Source organism: Onychostoma macrolepis, chromosome 10 (genome assembly GCF_012432095.1).
Source record: "Onychostoma macrolepis isolate SWU-2019 chromosome 10, ASM1243209v1, whole genome shotgun sequence".
NCBI lineage: Eukaryota > Metazoa > Chordata > Actinopteri > Cypriniformes > Cyprinidae > Onychostoma > Onychostoma macrolepis.
This window is the reverse complement of record NC_081164.1, coordinates 26,178,114-26,204,602: the sequence shown is the minus strand read 5'-3', so window position 1 is coordinate 26,204,602 and position 26,489 is coordinate 26,178,114. Positions and strand designations below refer to the sequence as shown.

General features: G+C 33.3%; 1 protein-coding gene across 3 annotated transcripts in view; it reads left to right on the top strand.

The window, feature by feature from the left end:
- pdlim5b (PDZ and LIM domain 5b) overlaps positions 1 to 26,489 on the top strand; it is an 88,850-nt gene that overhangs the window by 54,095 nt on the left and 8,266 nt on the right. For 2 of the 3 annotated variants that reach the window (XM_058790347.1, XM_058790348.1), the window contains exons 5-9: positions 655 to 1,091; positions 9,058 to 9,224; positions 9,308 to 9,338; positions 18,678 to 18,820; positions 24,259 to 24,448. In XM_058790347.1, coding sequence (XP_058646330.1) covers positions 655 to 1,091; positions 9,058 to 9,224; positions 9,308 to 9,338; positions 18,678 to 18,820; positions 24,259 to 24,448 — 968 coding nt within the window. Of the gene's footprint in view, positions 1 to 654; positions 1,092 to 6,901; positions 6,919 to 8,156; positions 8,178 to 8,298; positions 8,314 to 9,057; positions 9,225 to 9,307; positions 9,339 to 18,677; positions 18,821 to 24,258; positions 24,449 to 26,489 lie in introns of all 3 variants that reach the window. The other variant, XM_058790349.1, reaches the window with a different exon arrangement.

The window sequence follows — 26,489 nt, the reverse complement described above, 5'->3', positions numbered from 1 at the left end:
AAAAAAAAAACTAAAAAAAACCACCATAATAGTAAAATAACTCTGATTCAGATATTTGTAATTTTAAATATTTCCAAGGAAATATCAAATCACCCAGAGCTGATTTATATACATTTAATTGAAATAACTTAATTCATTAGCAAATCTGTGAATCATTTGTGTATGTTATTTTAGTGTCACTGAGGGACAATTATAGTTTTTATTAATGTTTTGAATTAGTTTTTATTTTTATATTTTATATTTTGCTTTTAATATGAAAAATTTTGTAATTGTATTTTTATTAGTTTTTATAATGTATAATCGTATAATGTATAATAGAATTAATTTTATTTAATATAATAGTTATATTTTTATTTCAATTTTAATTATTTTAGTACATAAACATGAACTAAATGAAAATGGGAAACTAGTTTTTATAATTTTATTTATTGTATTTCAGGTAGCAGAAATGTTCTTTTATGGTTTGAGTTAACTAAACCCTGATGTGAATTAAAAAGTCCTGTAATCAATTAGTCCCAATGAATTGGCCCCAGACTGTGCATGTGAACGGCTGAAGTGAGCGTTCTTTAGGGCTGTAATGAGGGACTCCTGCATGCGTGTGCCGTGTGCCGTGTGACGTGAGCATGTGTTGCATGTGTTTCATCACTTCTGTAGGAGGAACCGCAGGAGATCATAAAGCCAGTGCCCATCAGCCAAACGCCTGGGGCCTCCACCGGCCCCGCCACCATTGCTTATAATAAGACGGCTCGGCCCTTCGGCGGAACGACTAACACCGTCAGATCAGTCAGTCCCAAAGCCTCCATCCCCTCCGCCTCGTCTGCCTTCACCCCAGCCGCTCCATCCCAGCAGCCTGGCCCAGCCCCCAAACCCCCCTCTGGCCACTCCCCTTTTGCTAACTCCTCCTCCACATCCTCCTCTGGCTCCTCCTCCCCTGCGAGAGTGATGGCTCCACCCCCGGCCCCCGCCGCCCCTCATTCGTCCGTCTATAACACGCCCATCAACCTCTACTCCAATGCGAACGTGTGTGAGGTGGCCTTGGGCCAGAGGCGTGGCCTGCTGGAGAGCAAAGCCACTGGGGAGCAGCACAACGGGTAGGTGGGGCTTCGACGGCCAATCAGAATCTACTTCCTGTTTTTCACACTTCTGTTTCCTGCATTTATTCTTCCTTGCTGTTCTCAGAGGGATCGCTTTGATCTGTTGTTCAGAAAGGGTTTTAATGCTGTGTTAAAGGAATTATTCTGTGAACGGTATTTGTGACGCGCTCTAACACAGAATCATCTCTACTAATGAGAGGTTTACAAACTGAGGGACCGAGCTGTTATTTTAGTGTAATTGAGAAAACCAGGAAACTGTTTACCGTTTTTATTCATATTTAGATTTTATGTTTTGTCTGTTTTCATTTTAATTTTATTTAAAGTTTTATTGTATTTTTTTTTATTGTCTGTATAGATTTTATTTCATTTTTATTTCAGTTTTAGCTTGAGTTATTTTAGTACCATTTTAGTATCAAATTAAACTACTGTAAATGTAAAAGAAATGTTGAGATGTTCAGCAACTAGCTGAACTAAAATCAGTAAAAATCATAATGTTTTTATATATATATATATATATATATATATATATATATATATATATATATATATATATATATATATATATATATATATATATATATATATATATATATATATATATATATATATATATATATATATATATATATATATATATATATTTATTTATTTATTGTATGTCAGTTTAAGTTAGTTTTATGGTTTTAGTAAGGTTTTTCTTTATGATTTTTAGTTTTAGTATAAACCATGGGACCAAGAAAAAACATTTATTATTGTTATATTTATTTTAAAATGTTAATAATAATTATTATTATCATCATCATCATCATCATTATTATTTAATTTTAATTAAGTTAATAATTTAATTATTCATTCTAATTCAAAATTATGTATTTATCTTAGTACTAATACTAGTAGTAATATTCAATTAAAATATAATTTTTAATAAATATTTTGCTAAATAGAAAATGTATATCAATATGATTTCTTGGCACACAAGAATCATTTTTTTTAAAGTTATTTCTTTTCTTTTTTTTACTTTTATTAAACTCATTAACGTTACTCCATTATTTCAGTAATAAATATTGCAGATTATTAGTTCATAAGTTAGACATTAGAAATAATTTAGAAATGTCATAAATGTAATTTCTGCCCCACTAATGCCACCAAACTGAGTTGAAAATGTAAAGGTTTCCAGAACCATTCTATTGGTCAGACAGACAGGAAGTCCCGCCCCAAACTCACCTTATTGGTTGAATCCGTGTTACTGCATCAGGCTGCTAGAACAAACTAGAACTTTTTAATGTCACATTGTTGCAGGCAGCCTACTTTTACATATGTTTAAGAAGATTTGATGTATTATTAGATACTGTAAATTATCTTTGATATATCTTCTCAACTGCTTGAAAACCATGGGTGTGGAATTCAGCTGGAATTAAAATCAGCAATATAAAGCTTGATTAAAGCACTTAAAAATGTCAAATATGTGTGTGATTTGAGTTGTGTAGAGTCTAACCCGTGCGTTTGATGTGGGACTACTGTTTCAGACAGATGAATTCTGCTCGTCTGCTGCTGGTGTATAATTGCTGTTTGTTTGAGTTTGCTCACATAAACAGTGCTTTATGGGTAATTACATCACGCCCCTTCAGTTTAATTATTTTTTGTGGTTACCGAGAGCCTGTCACAATTGCTATTCATAGAGTTGAAGTTGTAAATAAAGCAGAATATTGTCTGTGAATCGCAGGATCTCTGTGGGGAAGCCTGGGGGAAAACTGGAAGCCAATGTGAAAAGTGATGGTTTTCCAAAACAACTGTGTGAGCCAGTGACCGTCTGTGCCAAAGACTTATTCAGTGAGATGAGCTAATGTGACGAATCTCATGCTTCATCTGTACAAAATCTGCCCTGTTAGTCCTTTTATCAGTTGATGGCTGAGTAATTCATTTTTTTTTTTTATGTATTTATTAATTATAAAATTTATTATCTTTTTCCAGATTTATTTTATACATAAATCTGGGGGGTTTAGAAAAAAAAAAGCACATTCATGTGTCCTCACTGTATGTGGTCTTGTTTTCATAGACGGCTTTTATTTACTCATGGTTATAGTTTTGACATGGAAGTCAAGAGCAGATGAAAGAAAGCTGGTAAAACGTCATCTTGTGTCTGAGAGCGAGCGTCTTCTCTCTCATGTGGTTTCACTGATCCAGTAAACACGTAAACCGTGTGTCCGCATGCTGAGACTCGGATAAACAAACGTTCTGCTTGAGATTCTGACCACAGGAGCTGCTTCTGCGCAGCTTTAGATGGATTGAGTTGAATGTCAACTTGAGTTTTTAAAGGCTTTGAGGTCTGATGTAAATCCTGGAGAATTTGTAACGGGTCAAAATATTTCTGTCAAATAGTGCCGGATGTTGCTGGTGTCGTCTCTGCGTTCATGCTTGTTTTGGGACGCGTCCTTCATAATATATTATTATTATGAGCTTGCTGGTTCCAGTGATAGTAAAGTCAACAGGAAAAGGGGAAGAGCAGGTCGAGCCGCGCCGTGACCGACGAAATCCCTCCAACGCTGATGGACTATCCAGAGATACTTCACCCAAAATCACATCATTTCAAATTTATGCCGTTTCAAAACCCCTGTGACTTTTTCTTCTGTGAAACTCAAAAGGAGATGTTTAGTTGAATGTTCACGCTGCTCTTTTCATAATAAAGTGTATATAATTGCTGTCGAAAAAATTTCACAATTACAAAAACAGAGTAACATACTGAATTAAACGTGAAATTTAAAGACTAAAATAGTAGTATTTTCAACCATTTTGTGTGGGTTTGTGATATTTTTATGATATCTCCTGTAATTTTTGGGACTTGGATGCTTTTGTTGTATGAACGGAAACAGCTTGAAAATTTAACTTTTCATCTTCTGTTGTGATGCCTTTTATTTTGATAATATTTTTATTTATTTTAACACTTTTCAATTTATTAGTTTTATTTATATTTTTTTATTTATTTTTACTATATTTTTATATTTCATTTAAAATTCAATTATTTATTACGAAGTGTTTTAAGATTTTTATTTTACATTTCACTTATTTTTCAGTTTTACCTTTTTATTATTTAATTACCTTTTTAGATGTTTTTAGATTTTTTTCAAATTATTTTTCAATTTTCCCTTTTTTATTCAATTACTTACTAGCAAGTGTTTTTCATTTTGAATTAATTGATTTTATTTTAATTTGATTTAATTTTTTAATTATGTTTTATTTTAGTTTTTTAAAATATATATTTTACAATTATTTTTCAGTTTTAAATGTTTAATTACTTATTAGTAAGTGTTTTACTGAAGAGAGAAAGTCATACGGGTTTGGAACAACATCATAAAGTGAATAACAGGTTTGTAATTTTTGGGTGAAATACGCTGTAGTTTGAGTCATAGGAACATGATGTTCCCGTCTGAATTGGATTTGTCTGATTGGAAACATCAGTGAGTGGTTAGGGTCTGACAGTAAACGCATGCGTTTAGTCCTCCGTGTCGCTCTGAAGCTCAGTCGAAGCGTGCGTATTGTTTCTGGTTTGAGGTGGTGACGTGTGTCAGTGTTTCTGTGCGGAAGGCTGTTGTTGTAAACTGGTGTGGTGCTTTCTGTCCCATCATCCCAAAGACCAGAGATTCCCAAACCAACCTCTTTGATCTCAAATATTTACCTGAAGTCCACCTGAGATTGTTAGCTAATACATAAATAATTCAACAACACATTCGCATGTTCACGGTTCTCTGATGTTGGTTAATAGTCACATGACATGCAGATAAATACAAAAAAAATTTCAGTAGATGTTTAATTTGGCTTTGTTTTTATTTGAAAATTATTATTTAATTATTAGTTAGTTTTGTTTTTTTATTAATTGGTTGCATTATTAGTAATACATTATTAGTGTTTTATTTTGATTGCTTTTATTTTAAAATTATTTATTATAATCATTTGTATGGTTTAATTTTTAAGTCAGTAGTTTTTTTTTTTTTTTTTTCAGGTTTTTATTTTAAATTTGTTAGTTTATTTTTAGGATTTATTTAATTCAGTAAGTGTTTTATTTTAAATTGTTTTTTAATTTATTTTATTAGTAATTATTCATTATTAGTGTTTTCTTTTGATTTTTATTTTAAATTGTTTATAATTTTATTGCAAGTGTTTTATTTTGATTTGTTTTTATTTTACAATTGTTTAATTGTACATGTTTATGATCTAATCACATTATTTTCATTTAAAAAATATTTTAATTTAGAATTGTTTGTGATTTAATTACTTGATAGTGTTTTATTGATATGTTTTATTTAATAGTTATTTATTTTATTCTTTAATTTTAAAAGATGAATACAATTTTTATTTTTTTATAATCAAATTAATAGTAAATGTTTTATTTTTTATTTTTTATTTTAAATCATAATTTAAGTTGGTATGATTTATTTACGGTTTTATTTTTAATTTGTTAATTATTGGCTGTTTGTGAAGGCCTGTGTTTGGTGTGTAGTGAGTGAATGTAGACGTGACGTCCGTGTTTCCGGCGTCTGGGTGCTGCTTCTCATTTACTGTGTATAGCTGTCAGCCTCGGCAGGAATGTTTGTAAAATTCTCTGCGAGAGTTTACTGCTGCGTTTACGGACTCAACCAATTAGTATCCCGGGAGAAGCAGCCGGAGTGAGTTTTGACTCTCGTTCTCACTCAAATGAACATCATTAACTCGCTGATGGAGGGAAAGGGCCGCTGGGTCCTGTGTGCTGTGTTTATGGACGGATCCGAAAACACTGGGAGTTTGTTTCAAACACACATGAAAGCTGGACACAAGATGTGATGTGTGTGTGTTTGTTTGTGTTTGCACTCATGAAGTCATAGCATGCGTGTGTGAAGCCTGAAACTTACACAAACATATATATATATATATATGTATATACTGTATATTTTTATCTAATTGTCAAGTATAAATTTGTACTTAAAATAAGATGCATTTAGTTTTGAAGCAAAGTTGTTTCAGATTACAAGACTTATTTTAGATGTGCATTAATTAAATATTTTGTAATAAAATATTTATTTATTTATCAGTTGGTTTTATTTAAAGCAATTTAACAATACATGTTTTACATGTTTAACAATACAATTTTTAACTCTTATTTTAATTATTTTGCAGATACCTTGATTCAGAGTGACTTAAAAATAAATGTAATATTTTTAAACTTTTTTTATTCATTTAGTAGATGATTTTATTCAACGTTACTCAAAAATAGATGTAATTTTTTACATTTTTATTTTATTGCATTTATTTAGCAGATTATTTTATCCAAAGTTACTTAATGTAATTTTTATTTTATTTAGCAGATGCTTTTAAAGTGACTTAAAAATAGGTAAAATTAACATTGTTCACTCATTTATTAGATGCTTTTTATTTAAAGTGACTTAAAAATAGGTGTATTTTTATTGTATTTATTTTTATCTAAAGTAGTTTACAAATAAGCAGTGCATCAAAGCAATTAATCCTAGATAATTCTTATCTTTTACAATTTTGCTTCTCAAGTCAATTTACTACAAAGATGTTTGTTTTGTTTTTTTTCCAGATGTAGCAACAGTTTTGGTAGGGCGAGTGGGTTTATCATGCACTAGTCTTCATTAGCACTGGTGTTAGTTTACTGTCAGCATGAGTCTGAACACGAGTCGCTTGCATTTGCGTGGTTTCTGTCAGAAGTGCATGTGTGCATGAGGTCTGATGGTGATCAGAAGCGCTTCAGATGTCTCACTCTCCACCTGTCTGTCTCTCTCTCTCTCTCTCTCTCTCTCTCTGTGTCTCTACAGGAGGAGCCCATGACAAAGTTAGTGTACTAGATGCTGTAGTGTCATCATCACTAACCCAGCAAACACACTCACAATCATCTCCTCAGACTCTAGTGCTCCTGAAGCTCTTTCCATTGTGTCAGAGGGTTTGATCGTGTCAGCATGTGCTGCTGTCAGTCAGCGTGTCCGTGTTTATTCTCGGCACTGAGCGTATAAATAGCAGTGACATTTACCTTCGCATGTATTGTTACAGAGCAGATTCCCAGAGAACAGTTAATCAGAAAGACCAGCGCAGGTCAACTAGTCAAACTCATGAGAGAGTGGAGCCATCTAGTGGTGATAGTTGACATTGACCAAACAAAAACAGATTCATGATGCACTCAGCATTTTGTGCTCATTAAAATTAAACCGAAATTGAATTGAAATGTTAAAAAAAAGATGATCTGTTTGAAAAATTAAAATACATATATTTTTTAATTCTAAATTTAAGTTAGTTTTTTTGTGATTCTATTTGGTGTTCTTTACTTAAAATTAAATCAACATTAACTGAAACAAAATGAAATGGGGAAAAAAGCTTAAACTTACTGTATTTTAGTTCAGCTAGTTAGCAAGGGAACATTTCTCTTTCATTTAGTTTAACTCGATAAAATAAATAAATAAATATAAAATAAATTAAACTAAAAGAAAAAGAAGTGTAGATTTATATATAACAACTGAAATACAATAAAATAAAACCTTAAACTTATAAGGGAAATATTTATTCATTTAGTTGAACTGGATCTACTAAAATAAATAAAACTAAAATAAAAATTAATTTAAAAAATATATAGACATTTAAAAAAATTAAAAACAAAGTACTAAAGCTAACTAAAATAAAAAATCTAAATAAGAACTATAATATTATCTCAAAACTAAAATGTAACATTGATTACTAAAAGAATCTAAACCAATAAAAAAAAAAAACATTTTATTTTCATTTTTTAATCTGAATATCAGCACTTGTATTGCTGCTGTGACAAAGACATTTCCCCTTGTTAGGATTAATAAAGTATTTTTCAAATCAATTCAAAAGGAAATTTATTGAAGTTAGAAATATTTAGAGAGATTTGGTAGTTATGGGACACATTTATAATTACATTTGCATGCAGAATTTCACTTCACTTTTGTCATACGCACTAATAATAATAACAATAATGTAATAAAAATATCTCTAAACATATTATGAAAAAATAAATATAAAATATAATATTTTCTTGACCTTTTTTTATTTCCATAGTGGACCTCAGAGTATTCTTAAGTAAGTAGAAACAATATGAAAAAGTAGAATCTTAATATGAAATATGGTGGTGATTTTTGACTCTCTTTCGCTCATTGTCTTGATTTCTGTCCTTTCTCATTTCCTCTCTCATCACCTGTAGAAAGACTCCTCCCAGGTAAACAGCTGGTCGTGTGTGTGATGTTTGTATGATGATAATGTTTGGTGTGTGTGTGTACTTGGTTTTACTACTTTGCGAGGTCCAAAGGACTGCACAAAGATAGTAAAATAAGGAGAGTTTGTCTTCAAATCGGACCCCACAAAGACATGATTTTTTTTAATTTTTTTTTTTTATGTAAGACTATACAATGACTAAATATGTGACCCTGCAGCACAGAAGCAGTCATAAGCAGCGCAGGTATATTTGTAGCAATAGCCAACAATACATTGTATGGGTCAAAATTATCCATTTTTCTTTTATGCCAAAAATCATTAGGATATTAAGTAAAGATCATATTCCATGAAGATATTTTGTACATTTCCTACCGTAAATATATCAAAACTTCATTTCTGATTAGTAATATGCATTGCTAAGAACTTCATTTGGACTTCATTTTCTCAATATTTAGATTTTTTTTGCACCCTCACATCAACATATACATCAATATATCAATGGAAAGCTTATTTATTCAGATATATATAGTTAGGTTTTGGTTTTCGGTAGGTTTAGGGTTGATGTAGGTTAGGTCCATTCTGTGAGTTTTAACATTCTATTAAGCATTCTTTATTATCATTTTTAAGATGTCTAAAGAACTAAAGGACCCCACAAAGTAGTATGTTTCTGTTTTTCCTTTCTTTGTTTGGACGTTAGGATCCCACAAAGTAATATAAACAAGGATGTGTGTGTGTGTGTGTGTCTCAGAACCGCCCGCAAGCCCGTGCTGGAGCCGGAGGGGAATCACGTCTCCGCTCTCAGTGATGCCAGTAAGAAGCGTGTGATCGAGGACACGGAGGACTGGCACCCGCGCACCGGCACGTCTCAGTCGCGCTCCTTCCGCATCCTGGCACAGATCACCGGCACAGAGAACGGTACACACTCATCCAGCCCTTCATTTACACTCCTATCAGCTTTACAGCTCAAGCTTAAAGTGTCTCTCGCTTCTCTCCTCTAGAGCAAGCTCAGGAGAACCGGCCTGGGAAGAAGTAAGTTCTGATGCTGCTCTGTCTGAGTGTTCATTATCTTCTGTCTGATCAGAGCTGTGCTCAAACCTTCCTGGCATTCAAGGAAATTGTTAGTAATCAAATGGGATCGTGGGTAATCAGGGCTGTTTTCTGAACATACATATTCTGTTTCCAAATCTGTTGAGCTGCCCTGATGTCTGTATAGACGGATCACTTTGGAGACAACATCCTAACACACATTGACCAGTGATGATACCGAAATAAATTAACATAATAGTGTTCTATAATTTGAAGTAATGTAAATTGGTTACAAAAATTTATTAAAAAAACAAATAACAATATTTTGACATTTCATGATAGATAGATAGATATATATATATATATATATATATATATATTTATATAAAGTATAGTATAATGATATGTAAAATTCACTTTTTTAATTCACTTGTTTAAATTATATTACTTCATTATTTATTTCACAATAAGGGACAGTGTACATTAATCAACATTCATGAATGTAAATGTACCCAAATTAGCTCAAAGGCTAGTTTTCATTGGTAGTCCCTTTGCTAGATGTTATTAGGCCAAACAACTAGAGGAAAAAAGAAACAGAAAAAACAATAACAACGAAATTCAACCAAAAATTAAACAACAAATTATGACAATAAAAAAATAAAGATGTACTAAAAAAATAAAAATAGAAAGCAGCTTATTAAGATGTATAAACAACATTAATGTTCACATTGTTGGTTATGAAGAAGCCATTTCTTAAAATGATGCTTAAATGATTTAAATGATGTATATTCTCTAATTGATTGTGGTGTGTGTGATGTGATGCTCTGAATGAAAAAACAGCTTGACCAAACGAGGTCTGTGGAATTATGCAATCAGCTTTAGCTGCACCTCTAGTTACTCTGTCTTCAATAGATTTAAACTTAATAAAATCAAGCAGAGGAGGAGGTTTACGCAAATGTCATTTTGAGACTTCAAAATGTTTGTTGTTGTTGCTGAAGCTGACACATGTAGTCGATCAGTAGCCGCTATCAGCTGATGGTGATCTTTATAAAGGCCAAATATCAATCTGATAAATATGTCCTGATCTAATACTAGCACTTTGAAGCGTTAGATATTTGAATAGCTGTTTTCTACACTTGTGTGCTTGTGCTGAGGTTTATTACTCGTTTACTGTCCTTCTGCTGTCTGCTTTCCTCTAACGGGTGTATTTCCCGTCTGTCCTGTCTGTCTCTGTCCTTCGACCATCAGGGTGACCAGAGTGGACCCAGAGGTGGTCAGGCCTCAGTACAACAAGCTGAGAGACTGGCATCACGGGGTCTCGGCCCGCGTGCTAAACGTGTAGTAGACCCGCCCACACCTGTCAATCACAGCAGAGCAAGTGTGTGTGTGTGTGTGTGTGTGTGTGCACCACTGATCTATACACAGTGTTGGGAAGGTTACTTTGGAAATGATTACAAGTTACCCTATCTAAAATGTAATAAGTAGTGTAACTATTTCAGTTACTTTATTAAAGTAATATTACATTTGATTACTTTTTGAATACTTCTCTAAATGCAGGGTTAGCCTTACAGTAATAGGCTATTCAACACTGATTACTGTCACTTTCGAAATCCTTCATCACTTGAGATTATTAAGATTATAATCATTTCATTTTAAAGCACAGCCACCACAAAATCACTTACTTTGAGATCATTCTGAGGTTAAATACAGATTTAAAAACAAAACAAGATATCATTTAATAGCTATGATACTGTTTTTAAAATCAAATCTTTGCATAGTTATGATCGGAAACACTGGCATCTAACAATGGCTTGAAAAAGAACAGTTAATCTTAAAAAATAAAGCATATACATAAACACAAATAGAAATAGAAAACTGTTATCAAATAAGCGTGTGTCCTATTCTGTGTCCTAAACTCCTGAAACATGGGTGTTTCATATTTTAGAGCAGAAAGATATATCTGTCATTCATATCTGTGTGTGTGTGTGTGTGTGTGTGTGTGTGTGTGTGTGTGTGTGTGAGAGAGAAAATACTCTGATGTAACCCCGTTTGTAATTAACATTTTCATAACTAACTGTAATTTAATTACACAATTTTTCTCAGTACCTATAATCAGAAGAATCAGAACTGTAACTGATTACAGTTACTTTTATTTTGTAATTAAATTACGTAATTTAGTTACAAGTAACTAGTTACTTCCCAACTCTGTCTATATATAAATGACTGGATTGCTCATTGCGTTCTAAACTGCTGACAGGGATTATCTTACTATACTCTCAGAAATAAAGGTACAAAGCAGTCACTGGGGCGGTACCTTTTCAAAAGGTACGCGTTTGTACCTAAAGGGTCCATTTTGGTACCTTAAAGGTACATATTAGTACTTAAAGTGCACATATTTGAACCTAATAGGTACAAAAGTGTACCTTTTGAAAAGGTACCGCCCCAGTGACCGCCTTTGTACCTTTATTTCTGAGAGTGTAGGGAGATGAGGGGGTCTGTATTACTTGCTATTGGAGAAAGCGTGACGGCTGACTTGGATCACATGTGCTTTAATAACCAATCACATTACAGCCTTTACGTTTTTCAGTCAGTTGTGCGACACTCAATCGCTGTTTACAGATCCCAGGAATGAATGAGAAGTGCCGTAAGCTGAAACCCAAATGTGGCAAAATTTAGTAAATTTCCTACCGTAAATATATCAAAACTTCATTTTTGATTAGTAATATGCATTACTAAGAACTTCATTTGGACAACTTTAAAGGCGATTTTCTCAATATTTAGATTTTTTTGCTCCCTCAGATTCCAGATTTTCAAATAGTTGTATCTCAGAGAAATATTGTCCAACAAACCATACATCAATGGAAAGCTCAGATGTTGTATAAATCTCAATTTCAAAATATTGACCCTTATGATTGGTTTTGTGGTCCAGGGTCACATATCTGGTATTAGTATCTGAAATTGATTCGAATATATAATAAAATACAAGCCTCTGTTACTATATTGCTGTATGTTGTATTGTAATTCAAAGCTCATCATGCATTATCTTGGAAACAGAGCTTCATATCTTTAAGTCCGTACCATATGTAGTCACCATTTTTCTCTGAATAAGTTGTAATATACTGAAAAAAAAATGATACACAATTTTTTTTTTAAGGTAAGTGGTTGCAAACAATTTATTTTAGCTACATTTTAAATAAATAAAACAAATGTTGAAAGTTAGTCAACTAAATTTGTTTATTTAAATGTAGCTAAAATAAATCGATTGCAAACTTAACTTTAAAAAAAAAAAATTACTTTTTTTCAGTGTATGAATATTTTTAATGTCCTGATTGAGCAACATCTGTTTCTGACTAGCATTACCATTTCCATGTAAAAGTTATGTTAAATTAATAATTAATTGAACAGTTTAAATCATTACCTGCATCAAATGAATGCTGCTAATGAAATCATTTGCAGTTAGCCTAGCGTACGAATGATAACAGTATAACAAAATTACATAAACAGTGACTAACTGTACAAGGCGAATGTGTGTATACAAGGCACAAATCTTTTCATATTTCAGAATGCGCTTTTTGTCATTTGCAGTGCATATGTTGAGGATCTCCTCCGTCTGATGTTTATCATGTTCATCTGATGTTTGCTACTAATATGAACATAACTTTTTAATAAGCAGGGGAAATTCCTGACATTAAACAAATGCGGTGTAAGAACGTACAGGGATACTTCAGATATAAAAACTCTTGATGTGTTCGGTGATGTTTTCTCATTAAAATCATACGATTTCCTGTTAATTCAACAGAATGTATAGGAATACTAGGGAATACAAATATGGCGGCGCGGTGGCTTCACGATTATGACGTTATGAGCAATCCAGTTCTCTATTATAGATCAGCGGTGTGTGTGAGAGGCGTCAGGGATTTGTATGATGGTCTGTTCTTCTTTGCATGACTTTTATCAGCTGTGTTTCTTCTGTATGTTCCTGCTGTTCTTCTGTCACGCATATAAATCTCTCTGATCATCTTCTTTCACGGCTCTGATGCTGCAGTGTTTCTCTCTGAATCCTCCAATAAAGCTTTTCTTTCATATTTCTGCATCTGATGTCTCTTCTTTCCTCTGTTTTCTTTTCTTCCTGAACTCTGACGGTTTTATTTTTATATATATATATATATATATATATATATATATATATATATATATATATATATATATATATGACTGAAAAGAGGTGCTCTACCAACGAAAGAGGAGGTGCGACCAAAACTCAAAAAGCCATGCCAGTTGAAAAAGGTGCAGCACTCACTCTTGAAGAGGTCAAAACTTAATTAAAATGACGTTTTGGCCGTTATCAAGGCCTTAATCAGACGTCAAGAACAGCCCTGAAATGGCACAGAAATGATTTAGTGTTTAAACATAATTCTGATTCGATTAACAATTCTATGTTTTCAAGAAGCATTTATAATGTTACAAAAGATTTCTATTTCTAATAAATTTCAAAAGAATTATGAGATTTTATTTGTATATGAGATTATGTGACATGACAGACACACAAACCTTTATAGAGCCGTCAGACACTGACACACAACACCCTTCTATGACAGAAGATCTGGATATTTCTAATATGTATTTATTGGAGATAAATAATAGATATGATTGCACCCTCTGGCCACATATTGCTCTCTCTGTTTCTGTCTCGTTCAGTTTCTCTATCCATTTTTTATTGTCACATTTGTCCTCAGGAGCCCACAAAACTGAATGACACACTGAACACTGAAGAAAATGAAACGTGTTTCAATCGAAGCACTGTGTAATGTAGAGATGTGAGGAGGAGAGAAACCTGAGGGCTGGTTATATATTAATGTGTCTATTCACTTTAATGCACCTTCATCATTTGCTGCAGGCTGTGAAAGACTGCTGCAGTTCTGTTAGTGGACAGTAGGTGGCAGCTCTGCATTGGATTTCACCGTTTTAGTAAAGTTCAGTCCATCGTCACTAGAAATAGTGATGAAACCTCTAACACTTCATGTACTGTGTACATAGTAAAAATTGTGAAATTTTATTACAATTTCAAATAGCATGTGAATGCTATGTGAATGTTAATCTGTAATTTATTCCTGTGATGCAGCGCTGAATTTTCAGCATCATTACTCCAGTCTTCAGCGTCACATGATCTTCAGAAATCATAATAATATGCTGATTTGCTGCTCAAGAAACATTTCTAATTATTAGCAATGTTGAAAACAGCTGTGCTGCACAATATTTTGTGACAACCATGTTTTGTGGAAAAGTTAGAATAATCGACACTAATTGAGCAGCAAATCAGCATATTAGAATGATTTCTGAAGATCATGTGACGCTGAAGACTGCAGTAATGATGCTGCATCACAGAAATAAATTAGTTTAACAGATATTCACAAAGAAAACAGCTGTTTTAAATTATTTTTACTGTATCCGATAAATGCATATAGCAGCCGGACACTTTTACTTCTACCAAAAAAGTAAAGATGTAATTACATAATATGAATGTAACATTATGTTCTGCAATAATAGGTGCATTTGTCTGCTTTTATTTGTTTACTAGACTAATTTCAGGGGTAACAGAAGGCTGTGTGTTTTAGTTTCAAACAGACTCCATGTGGTGATCAATAAAGATTAAAGAGCTGTAATGTGGCCGTATGGTGGCTTTCCGTGGGTAAAATTAATTTTGCAGCGAGTGTGTGAGATGACGCTCACCTGCTGGCGGTGTCGCGGTGCTGTGTTTCACGAGTGTTACCAGCTGCTCAATGCATATGTGCCCTGTGTGACCTCTGCTATCCCAGCATCCTCCTGTCTTTCTGTGTTTCTGCTGCTCTATTCTGCTGCTCGTTTGCACTGGATGCAACTCCACAGACACGTAACAGATGGTAAAACCACAGTATTTTGAGAGAAACCATATATATATCTGAAAACGTGCATGCATGCATATGATATATGCCTGCTTGAGAGGTACTGACCTGTGAAACAAAAAAATACATATAATTATATTAGTATAAACTACATTGTCATAATAAATATTTTTGTAATTTATATATGTATGTTACATAATGTTTTTGTAATTAAAATATAATATTTTTGCAATTATTTTTGCATTAATGACAATTAAACACATTATTTAATATTTAAAAATGTATAATAAAATATATATTATTAAAAATATTATATACTTGCGTATATTTAATTCCATATAATTCAATTATATTATGAAAATATATCATGTATTAAAATATATATCATTAAAATATTTAAAATGCATTTACACCTTTAATTTCACAACCGTTAAACAAATTTACTCAAATTCTCCTCACCTTATTATTATTATTATTATTATTATTATTATTATCATCCTCAGTGGTTATTCTGATTAGGGATGCACCGAATATTCGGCCACCGAAAATTTTCGGCTGAAAATGGCCCAAAAGTGCATTTTCGGTTTTCGGCCGAAAGACTTTTATCACCGAAACAATACGGCCGAAATGTTGTGATGACGCAAACAGAAACCGCGACCTGCACGTGCTTGTCTGAAGCAACATGTCTGCGGTGTGGACGGATGTTTTCAAATGGAGCGGCATTTAATACACAGAGCCGTAGTTCACTGACAAACTACGCAATATCACGTTCAATATCGCAGGCGATTCATCTGCGATTCTGAGCGCGAATTGCGTAGTTTGTCAGTGAACTACGGCTCTGTGTATTAAATGCTGCTGCGTTTGAAAACAAGTGATGGAGATTTAGCGCTAATCACGGAACCGGCTTTACTGACGAGATGCGCGTGACTATCGCATGCAAAATATCGTGCAGCCCTACCTGAAATCCAAACATTCCGATCGCTACGCTGAATATGAGAGGAACGCGGCACAGAAATGGAAAACGCCTCCGAGCACGCCCACTCCGTCTGTGGCGGACGTTTTGAAAAGGCAAGGAAGTTTCCCAGTGATGGTGTCAAGGCAAAGGGCATAAACATGCACAAAAGCTAACATATGGGCTATGGCAGTCTTTGTTTTGATACACTATTATGTTGAAGGCCTACAGAGAAAATATTATTGTATCTTTAAGCAGTTGCACTTGTTCTGAATGCACTTTCTTGTAGTGTTCCTACAGGGAAAAATTTTAAATGCACTTGACCTAAATGCACTTTGTTTTTATGAAAGAACATTTAATTTTACAACCTTTCAGCAGGCCAGTAGGCCTGTACATTATTATTTAATGTACACATGAGTGGGGTCAAGTTAAACATTTTAGTTTGAATTTTATTTTATACTGTGCATTGTTGCAATGTGCTAAATAAATATTTGCATAATTTGTAATTGATTTATTCTTTGAAACTTTAATATTAATTTATGCAATTGCAATGCCTTGATTTTAGTAAAGTTAGTACACAGTCATGGCCATAAATGCAATGGTACTAATAATTGGCATAATTTATTTCGGTGTTTCGGTTTTCGGCCTTGGTTTCCTCTTTTTCGGTTTTCGGTTTCGGCCAAGAATTTTCATTTCGGTGCATCCCTAATTCTGATTATGCTTTCATTACTGTAATAAAACAAAAAAATACTGTAATACATTTTAATTAAATGAGCATATACTAGGGGTCCAATACTTATGACTCATTAAAATGCAAATCAATTTATAACCGTTTTGGAATGTTTTTCGGGATTTTTTTTTTTTTTTTTTTGTGATTCTGTCCCTCACTGTTCAAATAAAACTACCATTAAAATTATGGACTGATCATTTCTTTGTCAGTGGGCAAACATACAAAATCAGCAGGGGATCAAATATTTCCCCCCCCCACTGTAAAGGCAGTACATCAAGTGTTAGTGTAATGTATAATATTTTACATTTTACTATGTTTGAGCCATTTAAAACAATGAAATTTTTTTTTTTTACATAGAATGCATTAATTTCATTACAATTAAATATCTTGCCAAATAGTCTAATTTTCATTCACATCAGGTTTTTTTTTTTTTTAATAAATAAAAACGTATTACTTTTTCTTACACAGGTACATAAGGTACATAAAATTTCTTTTTACTTCTATGTTATTCAACAATAACAAACAAAAAAAACAATATATAAAGTAAAATAACACTGGATGGATCCTAATACAAAGTAATACAATAAAAAGATTATTTAAGTATTAACCAGCTTCTAATTGAAGCCAGATATAGTGAGAGAGAAAATAAAATGATGATGATTATTAAAAGCAAAGTATAATTAGTATTAATTCTCATTATGGGGTGAAGTGTGACCCGGACATGTTGTCAACAGGAAATCTCAGCAGCTCTATTTTTTTAGTTGGCACTAGTTTAGTTCATTAACAAACCATCTGGGACCGCTGCGCCGCTCGTATTTGATCAAGCTGCTTGTATTTGAGCCAGATCTTCTCCTGGACGGCTCTGGACGGGTTTGGAGCGCTCACACGCTCAGCCTGATGAGTTTCCGGTTTATCAGTCAACCATCCGGTTCTGTGTTTAAACCTCCTCCATCCTGCGGTCTGACCGCACGTTTGCCTCAATCTATTTATGCGTGACCGTAAACGACATGCAAATGAATCAGGGTGAATTAGGGGTGTGCGCTGTTGACAAAAATATCTCTATAGGAAACACAGAAGCTGCATCTGAAGTGGCAATTGTGTTTACAGCTCAGAGAAACATGGCGTGCTTTAACCTGCAATTACATATGCATAAATAATGTCTTGATAGTTTTAAACCTAAAACGTTGAATACTGATTTATTTGAAATTATTAAAAAAAAAAACACCATCATGTTGCTCAGAGACGCAAAACATCGCTGTGGCTTTGTTTGGAATTTTTTTTGTTGCCGAAATAGATAAAAACAGGCAATATATGGTGTCTAAACATACGTCTCTTAATATTAACTTCTTGTTTATTGAGCTGTTGCATAAAATCAATCACATTTGTAATCATGCTGATTTTGAGAAAAAAATGCACTCTGCGTGTGATATTGATTAACTATATGAAATGTAAAAATATATCTTGAATATTGTGATCATTCTAAATGTATTTTAATAGACTGAATCATGCAGTGAAAGAACACACTCTAAATTCGCAAGCGCACTAGTCTAACCTACTAGACTTCGTCACGTAATGTATGCATGTATGCATGTGTGTGTTGTTTGGTTTTTGCAATATACTCCATAATGTCAAATCGCACATCGTTAAAACAACAATTACAATATCATCGCAGACGATGTATATGAATGTAGAAACACTCTCTGCTCTCAGAGATTTCTGATGTGTGTTTTGTGGTCTAGCTGAGCTGAAAGTCACTTTCTCTCTGTCTTTCTCTCCAGCGAGGCCGCAGAGGAGCTTCAGCCCAGTTCTTATGCCACGTCTTCAGTCAAAACCATGAGCAAAGCGGCCGCTGGAGCCCCGCGGCAGGGTAACGGCGTCCCTCCAGCCGCAGCCAAGAGCTGGCAGTCGAGCAGCGCCGCAGGTCAGGCCTTCAGCTCCTCACAAATCAGACTGATTTGGTGTGATTGTGTTTGTAAACAGTCCGCCATCATTTACTTGTGCTCATGTCAGTCAAAGCCTTTGAGTTTTATGTGATGATCGTGATAGATGATTAAGAATCAAACAAACTCAAAATAATGTGTTTAGCTTAATATTCACTTTATATATATATATATATATATATATATATATATATATATATATATATATATATATATATATATATATTAGTGCTGTCAATCGCATCCAAAATAAGTTTTTGTTTACATATGTATATGTGCTGTGTATATTTATTATGTATGTATAAATACACACGCATGCATGTATATATTTTAAGAAAGTAGGGACTACAACCAGCTACTTCCCGGGTTGGTGACATCACAAACCATGAAATTTACATAAACCCCACCCCTGGGAACACGCAGCAAAAGGGGCGGGGCCATGCTGCGCTGCTTTAGAGAAGAGGAAGAGTTGTTGCCATGCCATCAAAACTAGGGTGCACAAAAAGTCTGTTCATATATGAATCATGATTCTGTCTTCTAACAATTCTAATGGATTCACAAGTTTCAAAATCAGTGTTCTAAAGCAGCGGTTCTTAATTCTGTTCCTCGCCTCCCCTGCTCTGCATCTCTCTCGTTCACATCATCAGCTCCATCAATGAACTGTGTTCAATTATACACTGTGTATAGACAGACAGATATTTTTATAAGAAGCGTTATAAATGCCATGCTGTATTACAGCTTTAATCAGGATAAACCCGTATGTTAGAAGCTAACATAAGCAGTAGCATTTACAAATAACAGCGTATCTAAGAGTATGAGACAACAACAAACAAAAAACACACCATTGAGAGCCGTGCTTGCTCAGGTTCTGCGGATCCTCTTCACTAATATCCTGTGGGTCTCAATCGGGCTCATACTGATGAGCAGTATAGACAACGCCATTGTTTACAATAAAACCGGAGCACATGCTGCTGAGCTGAGGGACGTTTAGACACGCACTAGAGGTGGTTTAGCCAATCACAACACACTGGGCCAGCTGACCAATCAGAGCCCATCACGTATTTCTGAGGGAGGGGCTTCATAAAAGCAGGAAATCATCAGAGCGTTTATAGGAGAAGGGACAGAGCGGTGTGGAATAAAAGGTAAATTATGTGAAAAACTTTTTTTTTTTTTTTTTTTTTTTAAATGAAGCATGAACACATGTTAGACTGCACCCCATAAACACAATCAAGCCTAGAAAAAAACAGTCAACCACCCCTTTAAGCTCATGAGAGACTTAAAATTCAGTCAAATGTCTCTATTGCAGTTTTCATTTTATTTGTACTTTCATTTTTAGTTACGGTGTTATGTGCTTTAGTCATTTTCATAAGTTTTTAAATATTTCTGTAATATTACAGCTTTAATTTAATTTTAAGTTGTAGTAATTTAGGTAAACTTCATCTTAAACGTATTTATTTATTTTAGTTAGTTGCAGAGACAACATTTTTAATTTTCATTTAAGTTTTTCATCTATTTTATACTATTATATTTTAAAAAATATATTACACATGCATTTTTAAATTATCATTATTCTAAACTTTTTATTATATGTATATAAAATGTAATGTAATTATAAACGTATTAACTTTTATTTCAAATATATATACATGTGCTAAACCCTGATTTTGTTCAGTTTTAGTACTTCAGCTAAAATGTATTTATTTCAGTTAGTTGCCAAGGCAACATTTCTAATTTAATTCCTTTGACGTTTTTGTTTTTTAAAATTTTTTCTTTTTTTTTCTTTAAGTTTTTCATATTTTTTATATATATATATATATATATATATATATATATATATATATATATATATATATATATATATATATATATATATATATATATATATATATATATATATATATATATATATATATATATATATATATATATATATAATATTATTTTTTTTTTTTTTGGCCTTATTTCCATGAGCTCTTGCATGTTTGTCAGATGAAGGCAGGTGAGCGTCCTGTAGATGGCAGACTGATGCTTCTGGAGATTAGTTTGTTTTTAAAGCTTTGAGTAAACACTTGTATGAAAGAGCTGTGTTTTATTCAGAAAGCAGGAATGATGTTCCTCCCTCACGATTGGAGCGGCCTCTCGGTCCGGTGCTCGTGGCGTGTTTGTGGGGTCTCGGTCTCTGAATGTGGACTCTGTGGACTCTGAGCCGTTGTATTGTGGGCATGTGGCTGGTGTTTACCCATCATGCCCTCTGCTGACAGGCGGCTGAACACAGGTATCTGTGTGTAGTGGATGTGAGTGAACACCCGGGGCTCAGATTCCTGCTCTGCTCAGTCCGTTCACCAGGAGCTGCGGGTCACAGGAGAGGAGTTCATCAGCAGAGCATCTCCTCAATTAAAGCTCATGGCCTGATTGATTCCAGACGGCTGCATTAGAGCAGAGAGAGCAGAAGGACAGGTCTCCTGCAGCATATGGCCTTCATTTCTCTGAGAAACCTGCAGTCTCTTCTTCAGATGCTGCAGAGCTCTCAGAACCTCACTGATGGCGATGGGGCTCAGACATGTCCAGTGCTACTTCTGGCTTTGATTTTAATGTTTTAAAACTTTGATATAGGTTTTTTTATTATCTATAAATCAAGTAGAGTATTAAAACAGTCCATGTGGATTTTCTGCAATTTTTTTTAGTATCTAATATCTAGTTTTCAAAATGTCTGGCCATAATTCTGTGACAAATAATATTTTAAACTAAAAACTTATTCTTAGTATCATTAGTATTTTGTATTGTTTTTCTATGGTGTGTGTGTGTGTGTATATATATATATGTGTGTGTATATAATACACACACACACATTAAAATGAGTAAGAAATCACCTGTTAAGCTTGTTTTTGGAAAATTAAAATAATATGAATTGAAAATTAAAATATTAATTATCATAAAATTAATACATTCATATTTTATTAATATAATTTTAATTTAAACATGTTTAAATTATTAATATTTGAAACCATATTTTAAAATCTAATTATTTGAATATGAAATTAACATTAATACATAAAATTTATGATAATAAATTTATACATTAATATTTCATTAATATAACATAACACACAAAACTATTTTAAAAGGTTTAAATTATAAATGATTTATCTTTTAATCTTTTATTATGGTATTCCATTTTAAAATATGATTAAATAATATTCATGTTTTTTGGGGGTTTTTTAATATTATTGTGTTTTACAATGTAATGTAAACTTATTTATGACACATTTATAAATATATAGAATGCTGAGATTTATATAATAATAATAATAATAATATACATACCTAAAATGTTTAGAAATCTTAAATTTCACTAGATCTAGACTAGATTAGTGTAGTATTTGACATCTTTCGGCCTGCCAAACCCTGTTTTTGTAAAGAAAAGCCCTCCGTAGTCGACCTCACGATCTCCCACAGCCCCGTTTGACACGCGTCAGATGCGTTTCCTCCTCAGCTGACAGGAAGTGCTCGTCTTATCTGGCCTCAGTCTCAGGATGTGACGATTCCTTCAGGAGAAACCTGTGCTGACTCAGCTGCTGTATCCTCTGACCTCCAGACTGTGACCTTTGACCTGCTGCTTCTCAGCCATCATCTGTAGAGATCAGATTCTGATTTAGCTCTGTTAGACAATCATAATAACCAGCTTATGTATTCATCCAGTTGATTTGGTGACATTTACATGTTTTACATCATTTACATTTACATCAGTTCTGTTTGAATGATTTCCGCTAAATCAGAACGATTCGATCTGATTCATAATTTACATTTACATTCATGATTCACAATTTGATTATTTTAGATTGTATTTTTTAGGATAATGTAAATGCTTTTCCTAATGTGTCTTAGTTAAGAAAAGGAAAAGACAGATGCTGCGTAAGATATTTATTGCACTAAGCATCTTTAAGGTAAAAATATTAAATTACTGTAAATACAGGCTACTTGGAATATAACAGAGTGCAATGTGCCAAAAAATAAATTAAATAATAATAAATGTTATATTAATATTTAATAATAAATAAAATTTGCATTTTATTTATTATTAAATATTAATATAACATTTATTATGTAATTTATTTCCATGATTTTTCTTGGCCTGGAAATAACAATTTTAAAATTCCATATGATTTCCAGGTTTTTCCAGACTAAGTCAGTAGAATAAATTAATCCAAATATTACAGTATCATCTGATGAATTCATTTGTTTCAGTAAGTGAGCACACAGTGAATTGGCAGCTTTGAGAAAATGAGTGAATCGTTACATCCCTAATTATTGGGTTAATTTTAGGTAAAATTTTCAGATTAATTTTTCGGTAAATTTTACCTAAAAGGTTAATTTTGTAAGTTAATAAAATTATGATGTTGAATGAATAAGTAAGGTTTGTCACTTTGTTTTGTCACTTCCAAAAATGGTGGTATTATTAATAAAAAAATAACTTATTTTATTAAAAACCTTTTTTTTAATATGATAAACTTTACTCAAGGTTACATACATTAATGTTAATATAATTATAATTAAAAAAAAAAAAGAATTTCTTTTAAAATGTTTGAATTATTTGAGATATTAATATAACTTATTAATTCATGATGTTGATTTAAAAAAAACAATGGTTCTTTTTTCACATTTAACAGTATTTTAAAATGTCCAGTTAGATTTACTACATTTTTTTTTTTTTTAACCATATGAAGATTTTTTTTTTTTTTTTTTTTTTTATTTAATTTTAATTTAAGTTGATGAAATTCTGATGTTGATTTTTTTTTTTTTTTTTTTTTAATGCACACATTTTTAGACACTTAATCTGATTTATAATCAGAAACTCCAGAGCTTCATTATCAAATGCAGATTTTTCATTGTGTGATGAAGTTGTCCGTCACACACACACACACACACACACACACACACCTTCATCACAGCTGAGCTGAGCGCGGCGCACACACTTCCTGCAGATGTCCGTCAGCTGCAGACACTTTCTCAGCCATACAGTACGAGCTGATCCATTCTCACTGGCTCAGAAACCCGGGGTGCGTTCCCTGCGTCACCTCTGACCCCCGCTGTCTCTCCGGAGGCGGCCAGAGAAGGGAAGGCTTGTCTGAGAGACGGGATTATTTAGCCAGGTGTCTCCTCCGCTTCTGGGAATGTTGTTTTTTTCCCGGCCTGAGTAAACCGATCCATTGTTTTGCGGCGGCGCGGTGTGGATGTCCCGTCCCTTCAGAAGAGATAGAGTTCATATATCTTAACCAGAACTTTCCATCACCTTCGGTCATGCTACATAGCCGCGCACAATACCACGATCTCATTACCGCGCTCTTCCGTAACACAGGCGCTGTTGTGGGTGAGGTTCAGCGAGGGGTCGCCAGATTGAGATCTCTTTCTCTTTGATTAGGGGTTCCCAGAGCAGGTGCACCTGCGCCGCAGACGGGCCCCTCGTTTGGACGGGTCAGCAACAAGGCCCCGGATCAACCCGCGCCTAAGGCTGACCCCAATGACGGGGACGATTCGCTGGTGCAGAGAGCCGAACACATCCCGGCGGGAACACGGACTCCCATGTGCGGCCACTGCAACATGGTCATCAGGTCAGACATCTGCATCACCTCACACTACATGTGCCATCTGACCCCGTCTCACCCTCATTCACTGAGATTCAGCCCTTCTTAAATTACTACATATGTGTGTTATTTTTTAATGCCAGAAAGTTTGAAGTAGTTTTGAAAGCTTGAAGTTTGAAGGTTTTTAGTTTGAAATAATTCAAGCCAAAAAGGCACAAGTTAAAGCCAACTGATTTATTAAAAGCTCGCTGATTTAGCAAAAAATACAAACAAAAAAAATAGCTAAAACCAGTCGATTTAACAAAAAAACAGCTGATTTAGAAAAAGTTAATAACCAGCTAAAACCAGCTGATTTAGCAGAATTGTTAAAAAAAACAGCTAAACCAGTTCATGTAGCGAAAAACAACTAAAAACCAGGTAAAATCAACTAAAGCCAGCTTTTTTAGCAAAAAAACAAACAAACATAAAAACCAGCTAAAACCAGCTGATTTGGCAAAAAACGGCCTTAAACCAGCTGATGTAGCCAAAAACAAAGATAAAAACCAGTTAAAACCAGCTAATTTAGCAAAAAAAAACCCAGCTAGAATTCATTTTGGTAAAATAACGTGTTAATTATATTATTATAAATTATTATAGGAGCCTAAAATTCAAGATATGAGGGTAAAAAAATGACCCTCTATATTTATATCATGTGATTTTATAGTTTAGCAATCTCACACGAGCAAGAGTGCTGCTTTACCCAAAATCTGCACCATTGCAATTCAATAACAGTTCAATAAACAAGAACATTTCAAATAAATAAACTATATAATTAAGAGTGTCTTTGTCATTGTACATGAAGAACAGTTCATGTTTCACAATCCTAAAAGTGGCTCCAAATAAAGAACAAACTTGATTCCGTGTAAAATGTGTATGTAACTTATACATAAAAAATATTTTGAATGGAAGTGTATATTTAATGTCTTTGAAAGAAGTCTCTTTGCTCACCAAGGCTGCATTTATTTGATCAAAAACACAGTAGAAAAATTGAAAATATTATTCTAATTTAAATGATCTGTTTTCTATGTGAATATCTGTTAAACTGTAATTTATTTCTGTGATGCACAGCTGAATTTTTTGCTGCTCAAAAACATTTCTGATTATCAATGTTCAAAACTGCCCAATATTTTTGAGGACACTGTGAAACTTTTTTTTTTCATTATTTACAGATGAATAGAAAGTTCAAAAGAACAGCGTTTATTAGAAATAGGAATCTTTTGTAACATTTATAAATCTCTTTACTATCACTTTTGATCAATTGAATGCATCCTTGCTGAATAAAAGTGTTAATTTCTTGAAAAAACATTTGTCTGACCTCAAACTTTTGAACGGTAGTGTTACATTTGTTACAGATTTTGTAACATTGAACACCTACACAAGACCTTCATGTTAAAATAACAGAGTCAGAGGTTATTAGTGCGGCTGTGTGAAGTTTAATTTGTAAGTAAACGAGTGTCTGATGGATTTGGGTTGTGAACGCTGAGTTTGTTCAGCAGCTAACGATGTTTGAGGAGCTCTGGTCTCCTGAGAGCAGGATCCGTTACGCCACAGACTGCCAGACTCCGGCCGAAGCGGCCGTGACATCCAAGCTTAAAGTCTCTGATATCGCTAGTGTCTGTTGTTTTCCCTTCCAGCTAATCATCCGATTTGTCAGCCGCATCCCCGCTGCTGTCCTCACGTTACCTCGACAGATTCCTCCACATCAGATCCCATCCAAACCGCTGTTTTCACAGCTCTGATAGCACACCCGTCAAATTCACCTTAGAGCTTTGCGTTGTATGTGTTTTATGAGGAAGAACATTTTACGGTGGTAACAGTTATTTTAGTGTAATTAAGTTATTTTTATTAATATTTTACATATATATTGTATTTTCCATTCAGGGTTTTATAGTTCACAATCAGTAAAACTGAAATAATAAATAAAACCAATAAAATAACATTTTATTTTATTGATTTATTTTTTGTTACTTGAAATAAATTATACGTTAACTGCAAAAAAAAAAAAAATAAATTTAATTTTAGTTAACTA